This window comes from Pollicipes pollicipes, unplaced genomic scaffold (genome assembly GCF_011947565.3).
Source record: "Pollicipes pollicipes isolate AB1234 unplaced genomic scaffold, Ppol_2.1 Scaffold_4881;HRSCAF=5763_pilon_pilon_pilon, whole genome shotgun sequence".
NCBI classification, from domain to species: domain Eukaryota; kingdom Metazoa; phylum Arthropoda; class Thecostraca; order Pollicipedomorpha; family Pollicipedidae; genus Pollicipes; species Pollicipes pollicipes.
This window is the reverse complement of record NW_023596576.1, coordinates 19,914,018-19,939,892: the sequence shown is the minus strand read 5'-3', so window position 1 is coordinate 19,939,892 and position 25,875 is coordinate 19,914,018. Positions and strand designations below refer to the sequence as shown.

At 58.7% G+C, this 25,875-nt stretch overlaps 1 protein-coding gene and 1 long non-coding RNA gene across 2 annotated transcripts in view; both read right to left on the bottom strand.

The window, feature by feature from the left end:
* The window catches only part of LOC119100094 (protein dopey-1-like), a 32,185-nt gene extending 12,168 nt beyond the window's left edge, over nt 1–20,017 (bottom strand). The window contains 25 exon segments of the mRNA XM_037223208.1: nt 270–424; nt 805–991; nt 2,646–2,842; nt 3,353–3,469; nt 3,693–3,896; nt 4,533–4,547; nt 4,549–4,716; nt 5,527–5,652; nt 6,057–6,298; nt 6,906–7,115; nt 7,518–7,660; nt 8,677–8,868; nt 9,324–9,481; nt 9,863–10,143; nt 10,404–10,467; nt 11,160–11,483; nt 11,751–11,934; nt 12,286–12,413; nt 13,178–13,343; nt 13,797–13,972; nt 14,447–14,636; nt 14,896–15,061; nt 16,560–16,746; nt 17,229–17,443; nt 19,732–20,017. Of these exon segments, the coding sequence (XP_037079103.1) occupies nt 270–424; nt 805–991; nt 2,646–2,842; nt 3,353–3,469; nt 3,693–3,896; nt 4,533–4,547; nt 4,549–4,716; nt 5,527–5,652; nt 6,057–6,298; nt 6,906–7,115; nt 7,518–7,660; nt 8,677–8,868; nt 9,324–9,481; nt 9,863–10,143; nt 10,404–10,467; nt 11,160–11,483; nt 11,751–11,934; nt 12,286–12,413; nt 13,178–13,343; nt 13,797–13,972; nt 14,447–14,636; nt 14,896–15,061; nt 16,560–16,746; nt 17,229–17,375 (4,127 nt within the window). The 5' untranslated portion in view covers nt 17,376–17,443; nt 19,732–20,017.
* A 3,600-nt stretch (nt 20,018–23,617) lies between these two features.
* Nucleotides 23,618–25,839, bottom strand: LOC119101285 (uncharacterized). Its single transcript, XR_005094534.1, has 3 exons — nt 25,799–25,839; nt 25,185–25,299; nt 23,618–23,738 (listed from the first exon to the last, which is right to left on the bottom strand). It is a non-coding gene; the product is annotated as an uncharacterized LOC119101285 (long non-coding RNA).
* Between the last annotated feature and the right edge of the window lie 36 nt (nt 25,840–25,875).

The following is a 25,875-nucleotide window of genomic DNA, read 5'->3' as shown; positions in this document are numbered from 1 at the left end:
GTGCCGCGAACTTCTGAGGCGTTAACTTGTTCCAAAACTGCATGACCAGCACAAGTCCCGGCTTACCCACCACTCTGAAGGTCGCACAGAGCTAGAGGCTGAGCTTGGCAAGCTGCCAGGTGAAAATCAAGTTCAGCAGATAGCCTCTTGTCGACCGCAAGTGAGTGGTTCCAGGGGCACCACAGTGCACCATATTATGAGATTAAGGACCCTCGGCCATTGATCCTTAGCCTGCCCCTGCGCCGGTGCGCGCTCGTCCTCGCCCTGACCTGTCCTCGGACTCGTAGAGGGCTGCCAGCTGCTCCACGTTCTGCACGACTTGAGTCACCACGGAGGTGACGATGTGTGGCAGCGGGCGGCGGATAAACGGCAGCGACGACGTCACCAACGACAGCCAGTGGTGGTGCAGGTGGCGGGTGTGGTCCTGGAGCGCGACAACGACAAAATATGTTACTCGTTCTGTTCTACTGCATAACAGCAGCGACACAACTGACATCCAGATATAAACGGACTACAGCGTGCAAATTATCGATTAATACCAATAATACTCAGTGTACCAACTGCTTTCAACTCGCGCTCTCCGCCCATCACGATCTACTGATGGGGTTTACCTCCTCTGCAACTGTACCAATACATAAAATATGCATTCGTACCTACTGCACGCTTTGCTGTCAACGCCTGTCGAATAAACAACGTGTCGCGGATAGTAAGCCCACTCCTGGATTTTCATTTCATTCTTCTCGCTGATTTGAGTGGGCAGGACAGTCACTTCCGTGACCGCCCCGCCGTCCACGCATGGCCCACCTGCTTGAGGGCGCCCGTGATGGCGTTGAGCAGCATGGGCTGCGCCGAGATCGGGTGTCCCGGGTAGAACTTGGCCGCCTCGGAGGCGGGTGGCGAGGCGACGCGGCCGGCCGGCTGCGCCGCCGCCTCCACGTCCGTCTTCATCTGGTCCGTCTGGTCCTCGAGGATGAGCAGCGCCAGCACCAGCCTGCCGCCGGACACAGGCGTCAACCGTCAGGGGACGCGGCGCGACCGGAGACAGGTGTCGCAGCGATGAGTCCCGACGTCGGCTGCAGTTCGCGCCAGCGCGAGTTTCGCGCAAATACGGAGTGGTATCCGTTCACCACCCCGGGTTACGGAGTGGTGAGTGCTACTAGTTTCGTCGAAAGCGGTTACACATTGCTGTGTTCGCCTCGAACACGGCGATACTAGCCAATAGGACGACGTCCTCACGGCACAACTTTCCGTTCGAGCAGCTCTGCAAGAGTACCGGAACGCACGACTACATCTAGCTCTTGCATCCAAACCGTTCAGGCCGTAAACCACCTAATTTTCTGTATTTCCATATCGGGGAAGGACGTTTGTCTAAGTGCAGGATGCGAGACCGACGGCAGCCCACAGCCACCCTCGGTCACCTGATAAACTGAATCTGCAGAGGCCCCATCAGTCACCTAAAGAGCTGAATCTGCAGCGTCCCATCAGTCACCTGATGAACTGAATCTGCAGCGTCCTATCAGCCACCTGATGAGCTGAATCTGCAGCGTCCCATCAATCACCTGATGAGCTGAATCTGCAGCGTCCCATCAGTCCCCTGATGGGCTGAATCTGCAGCGTCCCATCAGTCACCTGATGAGCTGAATCTGCAGCGTCCCATCAATCACCTGATGGGCTGAATCTGCAGCGTCCCATCAGTCACCTGATGAGCTGAATCTGCAGCGTCCCATCAATCACCTGATGAGCTGAAGCTGCAGCGTCCCATCAGTCACCTGATGAGCTGAATCTGCAGCGTCCCATCAATCACCTGATGGGCTGAATCTGCAGAGATCCCATCAGTCACCTAAAGAGCTGAATCTGCAGCGTCCTATCAGTCACCTGATGAACTGAATCTGCAGCGTCCTATCAGCCACCTGATGAGCTGAACCTGCAGCGTCCCATCAATCACTTGATGAGCTGAATCTGCAGCGTCCCATCAGTCACCTGATGGGCTGAATCTGCAGCGTCCCATCAGTCACCTGATGAGCTGAATCTGCAGCGTCCCACCAATCACCTGATGGGCTGAATCTGCAGCGTCCCATCAATCACCTGATGAGCTGAATCTGCAGCGTCCCATCAAGCACCTGATGAGCTGAATCTGCAGCGTCCCATCAGTCACCTGATGAGCTGAATCTGCAGCGTCCCATCAATCACCTGATGGGCTGAATCTGCAGCGTCCCATCAGTCACCTGATGAGCTGAATCTGCAGCGTCCCATCAATCACCTGATGGGCTGAATCTGCAGCGTCCCATCAATCACCTGATGGGCTGAATCTGCAGCGTCCCATCAGTCACCTAATAGGCTGAACCTGCAGCGTCCCATCAGTCACCCGATGAGCTGAATCTGCAGCGTCCCATCAGCCACCTGATGAGCTGAATCTGCAGCATCCCATCAGTCACCTGATGAGCTGAATCTGCAGCGTCCCATCAGTCACCTGATGAGCTGAATCTGCAGCGTCCCATCAGTCACCTGATGGGTTGAATCTGCAGCGTCCCATCAGTCACCTGATGGGCTGAATCTGCAGCGTCCCATCAATCACCTGATGAACTGAATCTGCATCATCCTATCAGCCACCTGATGAGCTGAATCTGCAGCGTCCCATCAGTCACCTGATGAGCTGAATCTGCAGCGTCTCGGTGAAGCTGAGAGACGCCGCCTGGCGGCCGGCCTCGGCGCCCTCAGTCGGCGCCGGCGGCCACACCTCGTTGAAGTCCATGATGTCCTCGGTGAGCGTGGTCTCCGCGCGGGGCCCGGCGCGCAGCGAGTGCACCGTCGACAGCAGACAGTTGAGAAGTGTCTTCTGTACCTGCACGGCACGCCGAGACGGACACCAGAAAGGTCAACAGCCAAGTCGGCGGCGCCACGGGAGCAACACCAAACAGCCGAGGGGCTCATGCAGCTGCAGGCGGTGTACCATCTGGACAAGGGCGCAGCGGGTTTGACAGCAGACATGGCAACAGGGTCTTTCTTGGCCGTCTTAAAGTAATCAGCTGCTACGAAATGTCAGGGGCGGGCTACCCTCCGATCACACGGAATCCAGTATCAACGTTGGAGTCACCCAGCGGTTTGTTCACTTGATTCAGCAGAGTGCAGGGAACTACACAACACCATTCGCTGTAGCCTCGTTGGCCGTGGGCAGCGTGGTCTGCCAACAGCGCTTGGACCCGACAAAGGCGCACCGTCGCAGCGCGCCAGACACAACCAGCAGCCAAGAGAGAACGGCCAGAGCGGCGGACTGGGGGTCGCAGCGGACCCGTCAGTGGACCATGCGGACAGCGGCGGCGTCTCGGGTCGGCCTGGCGGCGTTCGAGCTCACCTTACAGCGCTGGAGAAGGTCGGCGAGGTAGGTGGCGAAGCCGCGACCGCTGGACCGCACCACCGTCACCAGCTCGGAGAACATGGAGGTCAGGATCTCGGCCGAGACTATTTGTACCTGGCACAAACGCACACGTCACGATGAGCAAATCACTAAAAAAAAGCTAGCCAACTGTTTGCGGCAACCAGCTACATCAACCTGAATCAAAGCATTATGGAGACTGGCACTAAGATGGCAAAAATGCTCGAGAAGCACAGGGAGCAACAGTTACTAGGCATCCCAAACGCACGAGGCTGGTGTTCCGTGCCGATGGCATAGCCCGGGCCTAGCGCGCTCTGACCTGTCTGTTGGCCTGCAGCTGCTCGGTGCTGACGGCCGACGCCTCCAGATTGGGGTAGTAGCTGCGAACGAACTGCACGCACTGCGACATGACCACTTCGAGCAGCATGGAGCTGCGGTAGGCGGTGAGCGCCTCCGGGTGCGGCTCGCCGCCGAACCGCCGGCCCTGCACCGAGCGCCGATGACACGACAGCAGCAGCTGGATCTGGCGGCGCGGCGGCGGCGGCGGGTCAGCCGCGGCACACGCCGACGACGGTCCAGCCGAGGCGACACAGGGCGCGGGGTTCTGCCCGCGAGCACGAGGACCGCTCACAGCGTCACGTCACACGGGGACCACATCTGGCACGACACAATCGATCCCCAACTGTTCAGAGGACACATCACTGCCAAACGGCAGGTACTCCGGCGTCTCTTCCGGGCGGGTTTAAGGAATTCTCGTCCATCCTGTCTGTCGCCTGCGGTCGGTATGAGATTCCTCCCCTGGCCGTTCGGACCTGTTGCCCGCTGCGTCCGCTCTCGTTCTTTGGCTTCTGCCGCCCGTCCGGCAACACAGGTCGCCCCCTGGCTAATCCTGATGCCCCGGGCAGCCTCCACCGCTCACCTGGTGACTCCTGTTGCCCCGGGCAGCCCTCGCTGCTCACCTGGTGACTCCTGTTGCCCCGGGTAGCCCCTACTACTCACCTAGTGACTCCTGTTGCCCCGAGCAGCTCCCGCTGCACACCTAGTGACTCCTGCTGCCCCGGGCAGCCCCCGATGCTCACCTGGTGACTCCTGCTACCCCGGGCAGCCCCCGCTACTCACCTGGTGACTCCTGTTGTCCCGGGAAGCCCTCACTGCTCACCTGGTGACTCCTGTTGCCCCTGGCAGCCCCCGCTGCTCACCTGGTGACTCCTGTTACCGGCGGTCGGCGCGGAGGAGGAGCAGACGCTGGTGGTGGCTAGGCTGCACAGCGTCAGCCGACAGTCCGTCTCCATCACCGAACGGAGCGTCTGCAGCGCGTACAGGATCCGCCGCGAGTCGCACACCTGAACACCGAAGACACACACGGCCGCACGGTCAGCGAGGCTGGCACAGAGCGCCCCGGTGCTGCACTTACATACTGCCAGGCAAGCACTCGTACACACACCGAGTACGACAATGGTCTCAAAGATGACGGCTCATTGACGGCCGCGTACTGGGACGGTGCTGGTGTTCGTGTGAGAGCGCGCAATTTGCCGGTGCCGCGCAGTCAGCGCCGGTTATCGGCTGGCAGCGCCCGGCGACAGCACGCCGAGGCCGTAAATAATACATCAGCACGCCGAGGCCGTAAGTAATACATCAGCACGCCGAGGCCGTAAGTACATCCCTTGTGGCGCTCCGAGTTACGGCCGCAAGCGGGCGGGTTCGATCCTTTTAACAGCCGCGTTTCAGCTTCCCCGCTACAATGGGAGTGGCAGATCACAATGCCAATGACCAGAGTCGCTTCATGCACCGAGCAACAAGCCAGATCGCGGCGACCAGTGCGGTGCAGGTCCGCAACGAGGCAGAACGACCTGTAGCGACGATCAGAACGCGGAAAAATATTGCGTACGCACATTAAAACCGGTCGCAATAGTTTGAGAAATGAAACACACTTTGCACACGTTGACAAGCAAGTAGCCGCGCCAGAGGCCAGTGACAGTCACGACCATCTTTGCAGCTCGACTCTGCCAAATGAGCCATAACAAATTGTCTGCGCAGTGTGCCCGAGTCGAGATTATGCAGATTATGAGATTATGGAACATCTGAACGCACGTCATGCGCATGTACCTGCACGTCATGCACGTCATGCACGTCATACATCGCACGTCATGTACCTGACAATAGAGGAGCATGAAGGTATGCAGTGGGTGAATCAGCTTCTCTTGGCTTTGCTCCACGTCTTTCTTATCTGTCCATTTAGTTTCCTTGAGATTGCATTTATCGAGCGCGGCATCCACGATCTGGGAAAGAGAACAATAGAGTGGAAAAACAAACTAATCGTAATCATGAGAGTACTATCTACCCCATTTTCGACTAGCAGCTCTTATAGCACAACCACAACACAGACAAACAACGGACGTTGTTTAGATAGAAAAACAGCTTTGCCAGCAACGTCTGCTATGTACAAAGCAGAACGACGTCGAAATCGTTTAATTATGAGAAAACCATCACAAACGTATGGAGACTGGGAAAATATGAATTATTCATGCAACACTGACATTTTTGGCCAGCACACACGATTCAAAATCACAACCCGAGCCCCTCCCCTGTCACGCCGTCCCCCACGCGTGGCGGACCACCCAAGCACCCACACCCGGGTCATGACGCTCCCGCAGACGGCACCCAGCGCTGCTGCCGGCCGTACCTCGCCGACGATGCCGGCTGCCACCGCCACGCTCTCCTCCTGGGCGGCGAACAGGCGTGACAGACCCTCGAACGGTGTCAGCGAGCCGGACTTGTCCGAGTCAGCGAGCTCGGGCCGGCCGGACAGCGCCGAGTCGGCCGAGTCGTGGCTGGCGCGACGCTCGCCGACGAACCGGTGCACCGACGACAGGTCCAGATGGCGCGGCGCCGCCGGCTCTGCAGACTCGCCGTCGGAGTCGCCTACTGCACCCCCCCCGGGGCACGAAGGCCGGGTCAGACGAGGCAGCCACGCCGGTGGACGGCACCGGTCACCAACCACCGGTCAAGAGAGGGGCGGCGCCGGTGGACGGCTCCGGTCGGGAGAGGGGCGGCGCCGCGGGCACCACCGGTCAAGAGAGCGGCGGCGCCGGCGGACGGCTCCGATCGGGAAAGGGGCGGCGCCGCGGGCACCACCGGTCAAGAGAGGGGCGGCGCCGCGGACACCACCGGTCAAGAGGGGCGGCGCCGGCGGACGGCACCGGTCAGGAGAGGGGCTCCGGTGGACATACCAGTCGAGCGAGGGGGGGGGGGGCGCCGACGCACGACCTCGGGTCGCAGCCACGGGCAGACGGACGGACGACAAGAGTGAGTCGAGAGTGTGCAAGTGCGTACAGGTTCCCCGAAATAGGTTTTAATCCAAAGACGTTACTTCGAAGAACGCAACACCAACTGCTTGAAGATTCCGATCTGCACACGTGGTACCAAAGATGACATTAGCTATAACAGACTATGAAACCGTCCTGTCAACGTGACGTCAACTAACCCGGCCGCCATCCCACGCCTGAGCGGCCCACGCCGGGCGGGCCAGCACCTGTGATCGGGTTGACGAACACCGAGATGGGCTGCAGGAGGGCACTGCTGAGTGCGTGCGGCCCGGGCAGCCGGACGGTGCCGGCGCGCGTCTGGGGCGCGCCGCCCGGCCGGCCCAGCGACGTCAGCGCCAGCAGCTTGCGGCCGTCCCCGGGCCGCCGCGCCGGCCGGCCCGGCGACGCCTCGTCCGACACGTGGTAGATGACGTTACCTGTACCCATCGGCCGACGGGGCACGCGTTAGAAGCGATTACGATGCGCAGATAGCGTTGGTATGGGAGGAAGACGGAATTCGTGGTCTAGATGGCCATCGGAGTTAGAGCCTTAGGAACAACCAACGAACATGAGCCAGACAGACAGCACAAAGACAATGCAAATCAATATGCTTATCAGGATAAAGGCATTGCAAAAACACCCAATGCCTCACGGCACGGCACCCAAAAAGACTAAAGGTTAGAACACAGACAGCAAACTTATTTGAAAAATTCATGCAACCAACAAAAAATAGCAGGAACAAAACCGGCCGAGTGACAAAAGACACAATAGCATGAAGGCAAAGCAAAGTACAGAGGGGGGGGGGGGGGGGGACGGGGGAACCGGGGCAGCAGCCGTACCCTCAACAGAGCTGATGGCGTACACGCGGCCCAGGTCGTCAGCGTCGCCGGCGTCGGGCGGCTCAGCGCTGACGTTAATGTGCTGCACGCTGACGCGGGCCGTGCTGGGCGTCAGCAGCAGCAGCAGCAGCGGCTCCATGATCCTGCGGCGGCGCGCACCCACGCGTCAGGCTCGGTGCGGCGACGGCCGCCACGCAGCAGCCCAACACGGGGACAAGCCGGCTCCGAGCGGTCATGGCCAACGACACGGCAGCCGAACAAGCCGGCTCCGAGCGGCCATCGGCCGGCGACACGGCAGCCGAACAAGCCGGCTCCGAGCGGTCGTCGGCCAGCGACACGGCAGCCGAACAAGCCGGCTCCGAGCGGTCATCAGCCAACGACACGGCAGCCGAACAAGCCGGCTCCGAGCGGTCGTCGGCCAGCGACACGGCAGCCAGCATCGCGCGCATCTCCCCGCACAGCGCTCTAGCGCCGCGAAGCTGCAGCCGAACCGGTGCCAAATCTTAACGATGCGGTTTATTGCTGTTGTGACCTGCCGATGCAGGGAAACTCCTTCTAAGGTTTCATAATGCACTGCACATCTGAGGTCACTTAGCATCGACATCTCTCACGCCGAATGCCACGGGGGGGGGGGGGGGGGCAACGAAACTCCTCACCGGACGACGGGATCCAAGTCCGAGCCTCTCAGCCTCGCACACACGACCAAGAGGACGCCCCCCCCCCCCCCCTCCCCTTCTGCAACGAGTGGAGACACGCCAACACCACCGATCCACAGACTGCCGCCAGTATTTGTGCTGTATGGATCGGATACAAAATGTTCAACACGCACAACCGTGTGGAAAGGAGTCACCAGTTCGTTGCATTCACACAAAACACGTCTTAAGTGACGCTAAACGTGCTAAGCGTGCCTACGTGAAGCTATTTTATTGTTGTTCATTGGTGTTTTCGCGCGCGTCGACTGCAGTGGTCATTTTGCGCCCAACCTACCTGAAGCTAAGCTGAACATGCTAGACCTGTCTGAATCAACCATATTTACTCAGACGAAAACAAACCAAGAAATCGAATCGCGCCTCAGCGCGTCCCGTCACGGCGCGGTCGGGGTGTGCGGGTAGTGGGCGCCCCGTCCCGGTGCGGTCGGGTGTGCAGGCGGTGGGCGCACCTGGTGACGTCACCACGCTGGAGGGTGTGCGTCAGCCACGTGCGCGCCACAGAGTGGAGCGGCCCGCTGGGGTCGCGCAGGCTGTCCAGCATCAGCAGCAAGCAGCGGTCAAACGAGCGGCTGATGTGGCGGCGCGCCGACACCTCCCGGCTCAGGTGCCACACGATGGCAAACCGGCTGAACGCGTCCATCCTGCCGATGAGGTCAGGTCGCGTCAGGTCAGGGCAGGACATGGCACGGCAGGGCATGGTAGGGCAGAGCAGAGCAGGGCAGGGCAGGGCACGGCAGGGCAGGGCATGACAGGGCAGGGCAGGGCAGGGCAGGGCAGGGCAGGGCAGGGCAGGGCAGGGCAGAACAGGGCAGGGCAAGGGCGACGGAGACCAGCACACGACTCTAGTGCCACATAATCAAGACCAGCTGAATATTTCAGTACGGTGAAAATGGGACTCGTTCGTGAGACAAGTGCTGCATACTCGGATACAAATCACCAACGGAAATCGCTGCAGCGACCTAACATGGCCGAAGGTCATGAGATGCTCGCTCGACCCCATCTTAGGGCGTCTTTTTTGGGTCACTTTTTGGTGCTCATCTCCGTGTACCCCCCCCCCCCCCCCACACCCCTGTGACCGACGAGGTCGCTTGCTCACCTGACGCTGAGGTCAGCATGAGTCATCTCGGCGGCCAGCTGGTTCTCCACCAGCTGCGCGGGCAGCAGGCTGAGCATCAGCTGCATGAGGTCGACGCAGGGCAGGTGAAGGTCGGGCCGGTCCGGCGACAGTAGCCTCCAGAGGCGCCGCGTCAGCAACTGCCCGACACGGCAGCGCCAGCCACCGTCAGCTCACCGTTTGCCATCGCCATAGCGGAAGCCATACGAACGGGGAACAACAGCACCGTTCAAGTCCATTGGGCGGAATCCAGGGCGCATGATTCAAACGAGGTGTGAGGGTCGAGCTCGACGACACAGAAAAGTGCGCGACCAGTTGGACACTAGATTAGAGACGACAGCTGCAGCAGAAACGAGCCAGACCTCACGCAAACATGCGATATCGACCGAGCGCGGCTAACGCACAAACGGCCCTGGTACGCACTGCCATGACGTAGTAAATGTGTCGGGGCAAAAACGTACACCGCAGCAGCAGCACACGTGCCGGATCCGTTCACAGGTGCGGCGGCGCAGCACGCCCACCTGCGTGACGACCGTGTCCTGGAGCAGGCAGCGGTGCTGCTGGACGGTGAGCAGGGGCCGCACGGCGGCGCTGGCGCCGGGCCGGCCGCCCACCGAGCTGACCAGCGCCACCAGGTCCAGCAGCGTGGAGACGGCGCTCAGCTGGATACCGCACTCGTGCGCCGGCCGCTGCGCCGGCAGGAAACAGGCCACCGCCAGCAGCGAGAGCAGCCAGGCCGGCAGCGACGACACGCCCTCCGACTCTGGACAACGGTACCCAGTCACCGGCAGCCCACTGTGTGCTGGGGCACGGGCCACGGGCGCACGCCACGCTCTCACTGCTCACGCGTACGCCTCGATCATGAGAAAACAGGACCTGGCGCTGCAGGACGCGTGGCAAACACGATTCAGCACAAACGAGCGATGCACGAGCGTGGTAGTGCGGTGGGTTGGTACCAGCTGCAACCCTGATGGTGGCAAGCATGCCAGGCTGCCAGGTGTCCACAGACTCACCCGGTCCATGCTCGGCCGGGCGAGAGGGGAGCAGTGACCAGCGACTCACCGGGCGACGGCGGCGGCTCGTCCGGCTCGTCCAGCGCCGGGAACGAGGAGAGCACCACCAGCAGCTGGCAGGCGCTGCGGAAGGCGGCCGCGTACTGGTCGGCGGCCGGCGCCAGGCGCACTTGGTACGCCTCGGCCTGTCGCAGCGCCGTCCGCACCTGCTCCTGCTGACGACATGGCGGCGCTGAGCGAGTCTCGCTTCTGGCGGCCGGGCTCGCCACATCACACGGACTGACTGAGACACACGGCGCTGACCACCGGCTTGCGACTATTCAGCGATAACTAAATATAAATGTAGACTCCTATCTGGCAGCTTTCCAGCGAAAATAATCCGGAATGAAGCACGGCTATAACGCAAATGCTTAATGAGCAATAAGCCTCCTAAATCCTGTCAGTGACAAGTGACACCTGTAAGCCTCACACAACCCGCGGTAATCGGCTCGTCATGGGGACGGGCCTGTCCCGGCGCCCCGGCACGTGCCTCGCTGGAGGGTGGCGGCCGCAGCTCCGCTGGCTCCGCTCCGGCGCCGGTCACCCAGCGGCCCAGCAGTTGTCGCAGCTCGCCGTCGCGCTGGGCGGCGCAGGCGCGCGCCGGCAGCGCCAGCCGGCGGCGGCACTCGTCCAGCGGCGTGTCGGTCGCCAGCAGCCGGGCGCGCACCAGGCTGGCGAACAGGTCGGCGAACAGGCGCGAGCAGTCGTGCACGGAGCCGGGCGGCGGCGGCGGCGGCGCGCCGGGCGGGCTGCGCGAGCGGCGCACGCCCGGCTGCACCTTGTCCAGCACGGTGCGGCAGATGTCGAGCGAGCACGTGAGGTCGGCCGGCCGCAGCGCGCCCACCGCCTCCGTCAGCGTCACGCTGAGACTCTGCAGCACGCAGCAGACGAGGTCCGGCAGGTGCTCCGTCTGCACCTCGACACTCGTCTCGGTCGAGATGACGTCCAGCAGGAAGACGATGAGCGCGCAGCACTCGGCCACGTCCGGGTCGCCGCCGCCGACGGCCAGCACCGGCCCGCCGTCGGCCGCCGGCGCGTCGACGTCATCGTGGGCAGAACGTACTCGGCGGCAGGCCTCTCCGTACTTGACCTGGCGCAAGGAAAACCGGCCACGGCCCGTGTCAGCACCGGTGCGTGCGGTCTATCACCGCAGTTGTCCGTAATGTTGCAATATCCCAGATAACGCTAAAATGCTCAGAAAATGCCCAGACTAGCTGCCAACAATCTCGGCGCTGACGAAAGCCCCGGGTGATACAGTGGACGTCATACTGGATACATTTAAATGTATCTTAACCAGTTCCCAGCTATCATCACCGTAAAACCGACACCCAAACATAGGCCGTCGCTAACCGCCCACCTTCATGTAGTCCCAGACGTAATGGGGTTCAAGGGCGCCGAACAGCAGGTTGGCCGTCTTGACCAGGTCCTGCTGCTGCTTGTTGCCGTCGCTGCTCTGGCTCGAGCGGGAGCTAGAGTCGGCCGGGCGGCGCGTCGACGGCGAGGCCGCTGAGCCCGCCGACTGGTAGTTGTGGTACAGCGCCCTGCAGCATCGCCCGACGCCGCGCCGTCAGTGCGACGACGGCAGGGGTGACGACCGATGGTCGGGCTTCGCAGCGCCGAGCCACGCGACAGCACACCTCAGACACCGTACGGCATGTGAGAGCCTGGTTAGAGCGCGACAGCATTTTCAGTCAAAAGTCAACTCGCATACCACCCAGCAACATCCTTGATGGAACGCTTAGACACTTGCAAACAGCCATCTCCACCTGCATCGTGGGACAACTTCTCCGATGGCGGGTTACCGTCCGTCTGCGGCCGTTACCTGACGGCGGGTTAACATCCGTCTGCGGCCGTTACCTGACGGCGGGTTACCGTCCGTCTGCGGCCGTTACCTGAGCACTTCGATCATGACGTAGTCGAGGAGGGGCGGCCCGATCTCGGCTTTGTCCAGCAGCGATATAATGAGCCGGTACGGCCGAACGTCTGGGCTGGCCGACACAGAGCTGGTCCACAGGCAGTTCTGGCCGCATACAAACAACAGAGATGGTTCACAGACAGTTCTGGCCGCATACAAACAACAGAGATGGTTCACAGGCAGTTCTGGCCGCATATAAACAACATAGATGGTTCACAGGCAGTTCTGGCCGCACACAAACGACAGAGATGGTCCACAGGCATTTCTGGCCACACAGACAACAGAGCTGGTCCAGGCAGTTCTGGCCGCACACAAACAGAAATGGTTCACAGGCAGTTCTGGCCGCACATAAACAACGGAGATGGAACACAGACAACAATGACCACACAAATGCACACAGAGCTAGTGCCGCACGCGCACGCACGCACGCACGCACGCACGCACGCACACACGCACGCACACACACACACACACACACACACACACACACACACACACACACACACACGCCCGCCCGCCCGCGCGCGCACGCACGCACGCACGCACGCTCGCACGCACGCACGCACGCACGCACGCACGCACGCACGCACGCACGCACGCACACACAGCGACATGGCCAGGAGACAGCAGGCAGACGGGGTGCGGGCGGTGCGACACGACGGCGGCTAAGCGCCATCCACCATCGGTAAACACACCCAATGACATCGTTTAAAAAAAGATGAGCACTAGAAACTCGATACTCCTATAGCTCGGCCGTGTGTCCCCTTCTGCCCGCTTTCAGCTGGCGGGGCTGACGTCACGAGCCGGCTGGGCGGGGGTGGCGTCCCCACCCGGCCGGCCGGGCGGGCGGGCGGGTGGCGACGGCTCACCGTGATAGCATCGATGGCCAGCGGCCGGGAGTAGGCGTCGAAGTAGGCGGTGCCCTGCTCGCCGGACGCGGCCGAGGTGACGCTCTCGGTGCGCTTCACCACCGGGTTCTCCGAGGGCAGCACGCTGACGTCCACCTCGGAGCCGAGCAGCCACGAGTACAGGCGCCTGCCGGGCCGCACGGCCGGGTCAGCCGGAGGTCACCGGGTGCCGACGGCAGCCGCTCGCCACCTCAGCCAGAGGTCAACGGGTCCCGGACCACAGCCGCTCGCCGTGTCAGCCAGAGGGCAACGGGTTCCGGACCACAGCCGCCCGCCGGGTCAGCCAGAGGTCAACGGGTCCCGGACCGCAGCCGCCCGCCGGGTTAGCCGGATACCGGCCACGGTCGATGACGCAGGCACGCACAAGATACGCCGGGGGTATCCGACTGCCACTAAGCCCGGCAGTTTCAAGAAACGTCAGCACAGTAACGCCATCAGCAAAACCGCACCTAGTGATGGACATGCCTCAGGACAGGGTGACAGTTACGGCTGAGGGAGATGTTTCGAAACAACAGCAACTGTATACATGTATCCCCATGAGACGGTGCAGCCGGATCTGAGCAGTGCGCACCCGCAGTACCTGTTGAGTGACATGTCCCGGCGCAGCAGGACGGCCACGGCCGCCGTCACCAGCCGCACCAGATCGGAGCGGATCAGCTGACTGTTGTGCATCGGGAAGGCGGCCAGCAGCAGGTCGAGCGTGAACCGCTGCACCAGCACGCTCGAGTCCTGGACGGCTGCGCACAGCGCCCCCACCTGGCCGAGCACCGGCGCGACGCACAGTCAGCGGCGTCAGGCCGCGGCGCGCGCCACCAGACGGCGGCGAACGCCCACCGCACCTCGAAAGACATGAAGCCGAGCGAAGGGTCGTGGAGTGGAGTGAAGTGAAGTGGGGAAGTGGAACGGATGAGGATGTCGAGATCTTTCCCATTTAGCCGCACGAGTCAGAATCTAACAGCCTGTCGTCGGTCTCGGAAGCCGGTAAAATCAGCAAGCCATCGCGGCGGCTGGTGACACCCACGTCTCAATACACTCACTAATTTTAACTGCTACGGTTACGATGAGATGCACCGTTGACAAGCTTTGTCAGCTCGAAATCCGTCAAAAAAGCATGATCCGCCGCAGATCTTTTTCAAACCACTCGCTTTGCACGATGAAAAATTGGCGTTTAGCCTTCAAAAGATGTTCTGATGCTCAGTTAGGCGGCAGATAGGCTGCCGGGAGACTGACGGTGACGTCCAGGTCGGTGCCCATGATGAACAGCTGGTCCTCCATGCTAAGCTTCTTGTTGAACTTCATGAGTGTGAAGCTGATGGCCGGCAGGCGAATGGCCGGGTTGCAGAGCACGCAGTCCCAGAGGCAGCCGAAGAAGAAGTCCGTTTCAGCGCCCTCGGCCACCCGCTGTATCAGCGCCGCCGTCCTGCGCGCCACGACCATCGGACAGCCGTGACGCAGACGAACCCTCGCCACGCACGCCTGCCTGCGTTTGGCGCACGTTCGCGTCCGAAAGGCCGACCGGCCGCATCACTGTTATCAGAGGCACGCTACCACAGCCACAGTCGTTATCAAGATCAGGCAGGCTCACAGACGAGCGCAGCGCAGGTGTTCCATGCCTTCAGCTCGCCACAAACGCCTCGGCCGGGCAGCAGGCCACACACCTGGCGCGGCGCCTGACTCACCTGTCGAAGTAGTCGGAGCCCTCGTCCAGGCCGGGCAGGATACCGCTGAGGAAGCCGCGCAGGCCGGGCCGCAGGCGGCGGCCCAGCGGCACGAAATGCGTCTCGTAGATGGTGAGCAGGGCGGGCCGTACGTTCATGGCGGCGTGTCCGAACAGCGGGAACAGACCTGCGCGGTCCGACGCCACGTACGCCGGTCAGGGACAACACCCGCCACAGAGTCAGCACACCGGCCACAAGGTCAGCAAACCGGCCACGGGATCAGCACACCGGCCACGGGGTCAGCACACCGGCCACGGGGTCAGCACACCCGCCACGGGACGCCACCCGTAAGGAATGCAAGGCATTATAGAAGAGATAACGTAAGGAAATCCAATTACGCGTGCACCATATGAAAACTTTGACTGGCTTGTGCTTCCAGACCTGCTTACAGACCAACAGCACACTACCGACGCTATGCAGATTTCCATCTGCACGAACCTATGCACAAGACCAGACCACAACAGCCCGCGTGTGCGTGGCAGGGCGAGCAAGAGCCAGCCTCCGCACTTAGGTCGAGACACGTAGTAAGGATAGCATGCGCTCTGATCCATTTCGGCCACAACTCCAAACGGCGGACCTGAATCGGGCATGACGTCTTTGTCGCTACAAGACACCGATGCAGGCCGATCAAGCAACATGCGCACCCGCAATATACAAGCGGCGCTTGGAACAATCAAATGAATGCGTCGCCTGCCAGCTGAGCCCGGTCAATACTGCGCCCGTACACGATGATACGGGTCCACCGCTGATCAACCAACCACGGTAACATGAAACCAACCACATATGGCTGCTGGGTAAGGACACTTAAGTTTTGTCATGCCAATGGCCGTCGCCAGCCGTAAGCCAGCGTGAGCAGTCGCTCTGTGGGGACCGGGCTCCAAACGCCTCCGCGGCGCCGCCGCATCGGCGCGTCAGTGACAGCCGTGCCGCAGATGGGCACGCGCTCCGGCAGCTGCCGTTCCAGACGTAAACAGGGCGCGGGCGTGGGACCGCAGCTCCACTGGCGCCCGGCACAGCTGGCACACGCGACCGGCGGCGCGCGCGCAGCTGGCCGCGGCCGGCGCTCCGGCTGCCGGGCATGTACGGCGCCAGGCTGTCCGCAGAGGGGCGGGCGGGCTAGTATTGAATCATGTGGCTATCGGATACGCAGTCATGCCGCGCGTGAGTGGAGTAGTCTGATGCAGACCTGTATTCATTTATTGGCGCATGGCTGCAAGATGACAGCGCTCCTCCGGCCGAGCGCCAGAGAAAGACCGGGCAGCGACCCTATTTTCGATCCGGGATAACCATTACCAGACTTTGCCCTCAGCAACCGATCAGTCGGCCTTGGCCGCCAGTTTGAGCATGAATGACATCGTGTTTAGCCACATTCAAGACCGTGAGAGACGGCCAACAGACGCCGTCACAGTGACGCGTGCAGTGCCCTTGGCAACCAGGCCATGCTGGTCTGAGACCGTGGGCTCCCCGCCACACCTCCCCGCGCCGGGGAGGCAGCGACGACGGGGGGGGGGGGATCCCACATATCCGACCGACGACGGGAAGAGAACCAGCCCACCGCCGGCCAACGGGAGGGGGCGGGGACAGACCGACGGATGGGGGAGGCACTTGGTGCCGTCAGCACTGACCGGCGCTGTAGATGAAGAGCTCCTGGCTGAGCCGGTTGGTGCCCATGCACTTGAACATGATGTCGTAGCACTCGAGCGCCTTCAGATGGACGCCGCTGGGCAGCGCCGGATGCATGCACTGCGCCAGCCGCTTACTGATGACGATGCGGCTCGGGATCACTGGGTACTTGATGTTGGAGACCAGCACCTGGCGCCGCCCGGCACAGTTACGCTCGTGCCATGACACGAGGTCTGATGACTTGGTTTTTTTTTGGGGGGGGGGGGGGCGCATCGACTGCAGGATGTCATACCGCACCAGGCACGAGGCCCGACCGGCCGCACCTGGCCTGTGGCGCGAGACGAGACCGGTGACGGTCGTAGCGGCGCCAGCAGCTACCCACACACACGGTTTACGGAACGTGCCAAATCACACTAATATACATGATTTTGTAAGAACGCAATGTCAGCTTCGATGTGTTGCTACTGTTCTACTTTATCAGCGGGCTAAAAACGTTCATAAAAGACCACAGGCACATTCTATCCTTTTTCATTCAATAGACAGCTATAACCTGTTACCAAAGAGCGCACGCGCTTTTCGCTTTATTGCTATCAAAAGAAGCATTAGTGACCCCGAAACTTCACTTTCTTACTTTAACGCAACGCGTTAAAACGGCGGTCGGGCTGACCAACCTTGTTGAGCTTTCCCAGGGCCGAAATGAGATCCGCCCACTCGCTGGTGTACTCGAAACTCTTGAGCGCCTTGTCGACCGCCGCGATGTACTGGCGGTACTTCGAGTCGGCGCGCAGCTCGTACTCCTCCAGCGTGACCGAGGCCATGGCGGCAGGATACCGCGGCGGCTCCACTCCTCAGAACAGGCCAGCCGCCGGCCGCCGCCGCATCAGCGCTGCGGTATGCGCGGGGTCGTCAGGGAGCCGTCGCGGCCGCACACGCAGGCCAGCCGCCGGCCGCCGCCGCATCAGCGCTGCGGCATGCGCGGGGTCGTGCACCGCGTATGCACGTCAAGGGGCCGACGCGATCGCGTGCACGTGGGGCGGCTCGCGCTGGTGCTCATGGCACGAAATGGGGTACAATGTCTACGGAAAATAGCCAGGTCACAATCGCGAACGAAGTTGACGTAAGGTATGGTGTGTGGTCCCGACTTCACCCAACCATGCCTGACTCACAACAGGAGAAAACTCAATCAGCAAGACAAAAAAAAAAACTGATACAAAAAGGGTAACTGCATGCCTTGAGTCACACAGCATGTTCACACATGTCACATTCAGCTACATATCTTGTCACACCACACATATATTCATACACTGCACTGCACATATTTGTATTTGGTATTCACATCCCAGCTGCTTTTCATACACAAGGAAAGACAAAGGCAGTGCTCAGTGAAATACATGCTGGCTGTTGATCACATAATAGCTCAACTCAACACAAGTGATGGCAGCATAAACAATGATAATGGCTCATGCTACAGTATTGGAATGACATTCCTCACTGAAAAGGTTTTTTATCCATCATTGACATTGCCCTCTCACCCCTGTGATAAATGCATGTCTGTCATGTTGTGTCTGTGAATGCTGTCCCCAGTATTTGGGCATGTTAAATAAACAAAAATACACTGTATACAAGTAGGGATGACAAGAAAACAGTTCTAAAATACTTCAGAAGTCTGGCAAACTTCTGAATATGGATGTTTCTTCACAAATTGTGTAAACAGTTTCTAGGAATGGGTTTGAGATCATTGTCCTTGCTAGGCATACATTTTTTTTGCAGAGATCCTGACAATATTACTTCACCAGAGCAATCCCAGCTCAATGTGCAATTTTGACAACATATTTAAGGGTACCATGCAGTTTAAGAAACGGCTGTGCTACGGCATAGTGACCTTTAATGGCCAGATGCCAGGTGGTGATATGACAAGCAAAATATTTGTGCACATCTTACCAGACACAAATTCACAATCTGCGACCCAATTGGTCAGCTGTTTGTAGCTTTACTGAGTTATAGGGATGGCAAAATAGTAACACAACAATAAGTACCAATACCCATACAAAATTGCAGGGAAGGATTGCACTGTGCACAATTGCACTGTGCATGGGGGGGGGGGGGCTTTACAGTGAGCTGGCTTTGGGCTGAACTGTAAGGAATTATGACCAGTCTCCAAAAACATACTAACAGATGGGCTTCCATTAAATTATGACCAGTCTCTAAAAACATACTAACAGATGGGCTTCTTCTTAAAATTGGTCATTTTCTCTCAAAATGGCTGAGGAGGGGAGGGGCTGAAACACCAGTTGAGGGAAATAGGGGCTGGAGTGTCCCTGACTGACTGAGGGGCTGGGACCCTGGCTGTGGACACAGTGGAGTAAATTTTGGGCACATCCATTGAAGACCACAAGCCACAGACATTTCTAACCTACAGCCCAATGATGGATCTGAAACATTAGTGTTTTGAGCCAGAAAGTTAAACATCACTACCAAGTAAAATGTGCAGGTTCAATGTATCTAAATATACCTAGGATATAAGTGGAATATGATATAAGTAATCTGCATGCATGCAAACAAACAAAAGCATGCTGGAGTTATCATGAAATATCTAGGCAAGAGAGAAAGCACAGTTTCAAATAGGACCTACCCTCATGTCCCATGAGCCCAGCTCCCAGGGGCCTCAAATAAGAGGCTTCATGATTTATGAAAAAATACAAGAGCAAAACCACTTGGTGCCCACTATGCCCAAGTGTCATATGTGACGACTGGCACAACTGAAGGCATCTGTGAAACAAATAGTTCAAACCCAAAATGAGCCCAATCTAGTCAATGATGACTCCTTCCCAGTCGCAGGCTGCTAAGATGCCTTTGAAAACAATGAGGTAAAATCATAACATGTTTTACATACTCAAGAGGCAATGAGTTATGGAGACAATTGGTTAGATGGCCAATGTGCCTCCAAGGCAATGGTGGGTCTGTAGGGGATTGGGTGTGGGACCATCAATGTACACATAAGGTGAGGACAGCATTAGGTAATGAGGATTGTGCACAGGATGATCAACATACCCAAAAAAATTATAACACACTACATTGGTAACAGTCACAAGCATATATTAGGCACCTATCAACACTCATTCAAATAAAAAAACTAAGGCGCCAGCACAAACAGGCACAAAACAAACAACTCACCTTTGACACCAGTCGATTGTGCAGCGGCACTCCAAAGTTAATCGAACATAAGACAACTGTCATGTGTAGCCCTAAAAATCACAGCTTACTCCAACATTTGACAACCGCCGCACGACTTGTGCAAGCCCGTATGTAGGACAGTTCACACATAAGCTAGATTTCAACAAACACCGGCTTGTGCTAGACGCGGTCGTTCTAAGTTTTCGCTGGACCAACGCGGCTTCTCCGCAGCAAGAGGTCTTCTTGCGTAACACGTAACCGTAATACCAACGCACGGCGTACGAGCCTCGAGCTTATGCCTGCATCCAAATATCCGAGGAACAGCGGAGGGACAGCATACGGCAGAAAATGCGCACCGTATACAAATTAGCTTCATGAGCTACCATTTCTAAAAAATGTACGATTAGACTAAAATTGCCGGCGTGGAGTAAGAGTCAAATGGTCCGTGCACGAGTACACAGGCGCTTGCGGAAGCAGCTGACCACTCAGGGCATGGAACATTTCGTCTTCGACAGGGGCTTCATTCGTTTTCAGTTGGGCTGGGCTCCAGTCCACGACTTTCATAACAAAATTGATCAAAATTCCTGTTTTGTGTATTGAGTATAAGCTTATGTGCAGCCATTTACCACATCCATAGTTCGCACGCTGTGGATGTGGTAAATGGCTGCACTGACTGCTGCCAAAATGACTGCTGCTGTGGATGCACACCAAAGTCAAAATCATTACTCAACCATCCCAGCTCATTTACGAAGTTACACTCCTGACGCGGAGGCATCCATGGGGTGTATATGAATGGTAGATAAGCATCCCCCAGGAATGGGAGAAGTGTTTTTTCATGCGCCGGATCTAGATGCAATCGCGTTTTCGCGAATTCTGCGTGATATCACCCATGGTCCCAGGCAGATATCGCAAAAATTATCTTCTGGCAACAAAAAGTCAAATTTCCTCCAAAACCCTGCCAATTCCGATCAAATTTCTGCCAAAACGCCAACTATTTGGCGCAACCCTCTCAGCTCAGGGGAAGGGCATGGCCTCGCCGCCCGCCCCCTTGACTACGTCCCCGCATGTTCCTCCACTCATCCGGTGACAACGCTCATTGGCGTGCACCTCGCATGAAGTGCAGACGTAAGCTAGGAGCAGCGTGAACTGCAGTTATGTAGGCCTGCTACAGATTGTGCTCATTCTAGACCGGAAGCCGGTCGTAGGCGAGGAGATCCATACCGCATTCGCCGCGGCCACATCAGTGAAAGATCTCCGACTTCGCTCGGGTGTAGGTGGCAACCGACTGACGCTAACAGTAAAGTGATGTTATCCCTGCGTCCGTTAGATAGTACCTAAAAAGAAACCCAATGCTCTAGATAAAGAGACGAAAATAATCAGGAAGTCAATGAGCATCAACGGAATTATCAGGAACTGAACGAGTTTCGCTTGCCGTACCGCCGCAGAACTTCCGGGTCTATGGCATGCGGTACGGAAAATGAATGAATAAACGCGATCTCAATACAACCAAGCCGGAAATATCCTGTACCTGCACACGTCTGGTGTGCTTTCAAACGGCATGGTTCGATAAGCCAGCTTGTCAAGCGCACTCCCAGTGCAGAGATCGTCAGAACAAGACATGTATTCCAGAAATCAGCCATCGCACATTTGTGTGCAAACACCAAATAACAGACATGCAAATGTTAAACATCCAATTCAGAGAGCATCATAATATATCATCCATATCGGTCAAAAGTACGATTACGACGGGCAGCAGGCGTTAAAACAACGTATGATTTTCCCATTAAGAAACACCAACCGAACCAACACCATACACAGCAAAAGAAAACCGTTTGGAGTGTGATTTGTTCGACAGGTGTATAATCTGGGCGCACACAAATCTGACACACGATGAGATATGAGCGAACAGCACACGATTTCGCTATTCATATATCACCACTCACGTTCAAGCAGCCTTTTGCCAATAGCACAGGACGAAAGTTCCCTTTTCATGTCACTAGCCCAATGAGCAAAACAGGCTCCACACACCTCCACCAGTAAAAATGTCGATGACCCAGCCTTAAGATGACTAGAACTGACACGAGTCACGGCACACCCACGTCGCAAACGCTGGCTTTTTCGCCCCTTCTAGTTTTTTTTGGAAAGACAACTCTGCACAATGCAACAGCCTCGTTGGTAGACACTGGTCAGACCCGAAGTTCTCCAAACACCGCCCTCGGATTCCCACTCCCGGAATGAATTGGGATCATCAACAAGCCGCGTCGCGACCGGCGCGGTAACAGCGGTGGGCACACGACATTCAGTTAACGAAGCGTGGCAACAGACTGGCAGCGCGGGACCAATCACGGCGCCGGGCCAGCCCGACCAATGGCTCGCGATCCGGCCAAGAAAGATGCCTTCCCAAGACAACGAGCGTCTCAGAGGCCGGGGGCGCGTCTGTGAGCCGGTCTGCGCGACCGTCCGACGGAAGGCAGCCAGGTGCGAGGTCTGTCGCCCTCTCCTGATCACGACCTGAGCCGAACGAACCAATGTCGCGGCCACCGGGCCTTCGGACGTCGCACGGCTGCCGTGGCCACGCGACCGACCGCGGTCCAGGCGGCGTCACATCCGCACAGCTGACCCGCCCCAACCCCGACACCGGACGGAACCCCACAGCACCACAGCAAACACCGCAACACACAGGTACGCCACATATCGCCGGCTCGGCCGACACGTCGCCACCATCGGAGAGCCCGCACGAGCCGTCCGACGGCCCAACACCGAGGTCGCCGCGGCAGACACGCTCATCAGCGATTTACCGCTCCCCAGCCGCCACACGCCACTCGGCGACCTCCCAACGGCAGACACGGCCACGGGGCGCGATGAGCTCGCCGGACGGGTCACGCTCTCTGGCGATTCGACGCCACCGACGCCACACGACACTCATCGAACACCGGCGGCGGAGCGAGACATGGCGGGGCGCACAGGCCGCTCCGACACGGCCGGGCGGACCAGTGTTCACACGCGCCACGCCGCCGCCGCGGCTCACCGCGACCATGCTCCGTGTCACACGGGACTTTATGGCGACGAGGACAGCTGTTCACAGGACGACGGTCCGCTACACCGTGCGAGCATCCCCGACGCGCCAAATGTGATGACGGACATGGGAATGGCGCAATGACCAGAACCTTGGAAGAGAGAAGTGGAATGGAATGGAATGGAATGGAATGGAATAGTGAGCAGTTGGCATGGTGGGCTGCTCCCTACATGTATTCAAATGCACACCAGACCAGAAATATCGGCCGACGATGGCTTGCTGCAGCTGGGATCGATCCATGCGCGCAGCAACAATGGCCCTGATATTTTATGTACGACGCACACATGCCACAAACTGGAGCGCGATCACACGTTTTCAGTGATGAAAACCGACCGGCCACTGAAACGGGGACTAAATGCGACGATAATGCGGGAAGCAGATACGACCATTACCACATATTATGTGCGAAAAGTAACCTTACGTTCAATGCTCGCAGAAAGTGACGTCGGATATAAAAGTATATTTGGTTTGCGTTATCGGTTTGATAACGAACGCACACATGTACGCTATGGTCATCGCCGGGTAAATTAATAGGCCGCACACTCTATCCGCGTCCGAAACTCGCTGTCTTTGGTATCTTTGGTCACTTACCGTGCGAGCTTAACACAGTCCCGTTTTCAACATGGAAACGGTGACTAGACAACATCTGACTCGCCTGAGAGGCTCGCACAGCCAAGAGCTCACAAACCGCTTCGCCCGGCCGCCCCCTGCCGCGCACCGCACCGCCAGAGCGTTACCGCAGCTCCGCCACGGCGGGGCCGGGCGGGGCGGGGCGGGGCGGGGCGGGGCGGGACGCCGGTGGTCTCAAACGCCGGCCGCCGGCTGGCCGGACTCTGAGAGCAGCCGCTCCACCTCCTCCAGCTCGTCGTCGCTGCTGGCCGACGTCGGCACGCGCTCGACCCGGCCGTGCGTCCGGTGTACCGGCGAGTACCTGCCGGCAGAGGACGCCGTCAGTCGGCAGGTGAAGCAGTCAGTCGGAAGATCACGCCGTCAGTCGGCCGAGGACTTCGGTTGGAAGATGACACCGATAGTGGGCAGAGGACGACGTTAGCCGGACGACCACGCCGTCAGTCGGCAGAGGACGCCGTCAGTCGGCGGAGGACGATGTCAGTCGGCAGAGTACGACGTTAGTCGGACGACCACGCCGTCAGTCAGCAGAGGACGCCGTCAGTCGGCAGAGGACGCCGTCAGTCCGCGGAGGACGAAGTCGGTCGAAAGAGGACGACGTTAGTCGGCAGACGACGTCAATTGGAAGAGGTCATCGTCAGTCGGCAGATGACACCGTCAGTCGGCGGAGGAAGCCGTCAGTTGGCAAATAAAACCATCAGTCGGCAGAGGACGCCTTAAGTCGACATATAATGTCAGTCAGCAGATGACACCGTCAGTCGGCGGAGAACGTCATCAATTGGAAGAGGACGACGTTAGTCGGCGGAGGACGACGTCAGTCGGAAGAGGACGACGTTAGTCGGCAGAGGACGCCGTCAGTCGGCAGATACCACTGTCAGTCGGCAGATAACACTGTCAGTTGGAAGATAACACTGCCAGTTGGCAGAGGACACTGTCGGTCGGCGGAGGACGCCGTCAGTCGGCAGATAACACCATCAGTCGACAGAAGACGTCTTAAGTCGACAGATGATAAGGTCAGTCAGCAGACGACACCGTCATTGGGCGGAGGACGCCGTCAGTCGGCGGAGAACACCGTCAGTCGGCAGGTAACACCGTCATTGGGCGGAGGACGTCGTCAGTCGGCGGAGGACGCCGTCAGTCGGCAGGTAACACCGTCCGCCCGCAGGTGACATTGCCTACCTGCAGAGGTGACTTCCAGGAGGAAGGCGACACACTCCCCGTCGGCGGCACCATAGACCAACCACACGGGCGGACCCGAGTCGACACAGCATTTAAAACAGAGCACGGCAGTCAATACGATACATCAGCGACAGCACCAATCGTACGGAGCGGCATATCAGGGGCACTTCTCTGACGCACCATTGTCAGCAAACAGAATATCCCCAGCATGCAACAGACCTCCCACGTCGTCACGTCACAGCTCCGAATGACCCTGTCGCGTACACTACGCCGCCGGTATGCTTCCAGGGCCGTTGGCTCCGTTCGACTCTTTCAGATCTTCGCGCTACACCGCTACACTGTAAGTACGGAAGACGAAAAGCTGCATAATATGACGGAGTCCAGTCCACGGAAGCGGACTGGACTGGACTGGACTGGACTGGACTGGACTGGACTGGACTGGACTGGACTGGACCGGACCGGACCGGACCGGACCGGACCGGACCGGACCGGACCGGACCGGACCGGACCGGACCGGACCGGACCGGACCGGACCGGACCGGACCGGACCAGCCGCCGGAGCCTGACGTACCTGAACATGTAGCCGTTGACAAGCGACGCGCTGACGGACCGCTTCCGCATACAGCGCTTGATGACCACGAAGAGCAGGGCCACGACGCAAGAGGCAAACACCGCCGCTATGGCCACTGTAACGATCCGCTCCGTCACGTCTACGCTGCAGCAACACGCCCGCCACGCTTCGTATAGGGATAATACGGCACAGCGTAAACCACGGGCAATTACCACGGCAAGCTGAAAAACATGATACTGGTTTGCCTCAATGGTCTGTATGGCCGCGCCGCAATTTGCTTTTGATCGGAACGACAGGATTGCAGATCACTAATTGGCCGCTGGTGGCGGACATATTAAACGGGCAAGCGTTCCAAGTGCGGGAGCAGCTATCATTCGACGGAACAAACGGACTCATACTTGGTTTGGAGCAAACAAGTTTGGACGTTAACACGAACGACTTCAAAGGTTAGCTGTGATTTCCTAAAATGGACGTCGCAGCAAACACAATGCTCCGCTGAATTTTTCTTCACATACGACACCGCTTGCATTCGATTCGAAACCGTACCGCCGTCTCACTATTCGCCTCCCGACGATGTGCTCGCATTCCCCGCCTTCACACGCCTCTCCACATACCGGCCGTCCAGAAGCCGGCGCCGCCCGAGCTGATCCAGAAGCCCAGCGAGGACGGCGCCAGCAGCGGCTCCACCCGC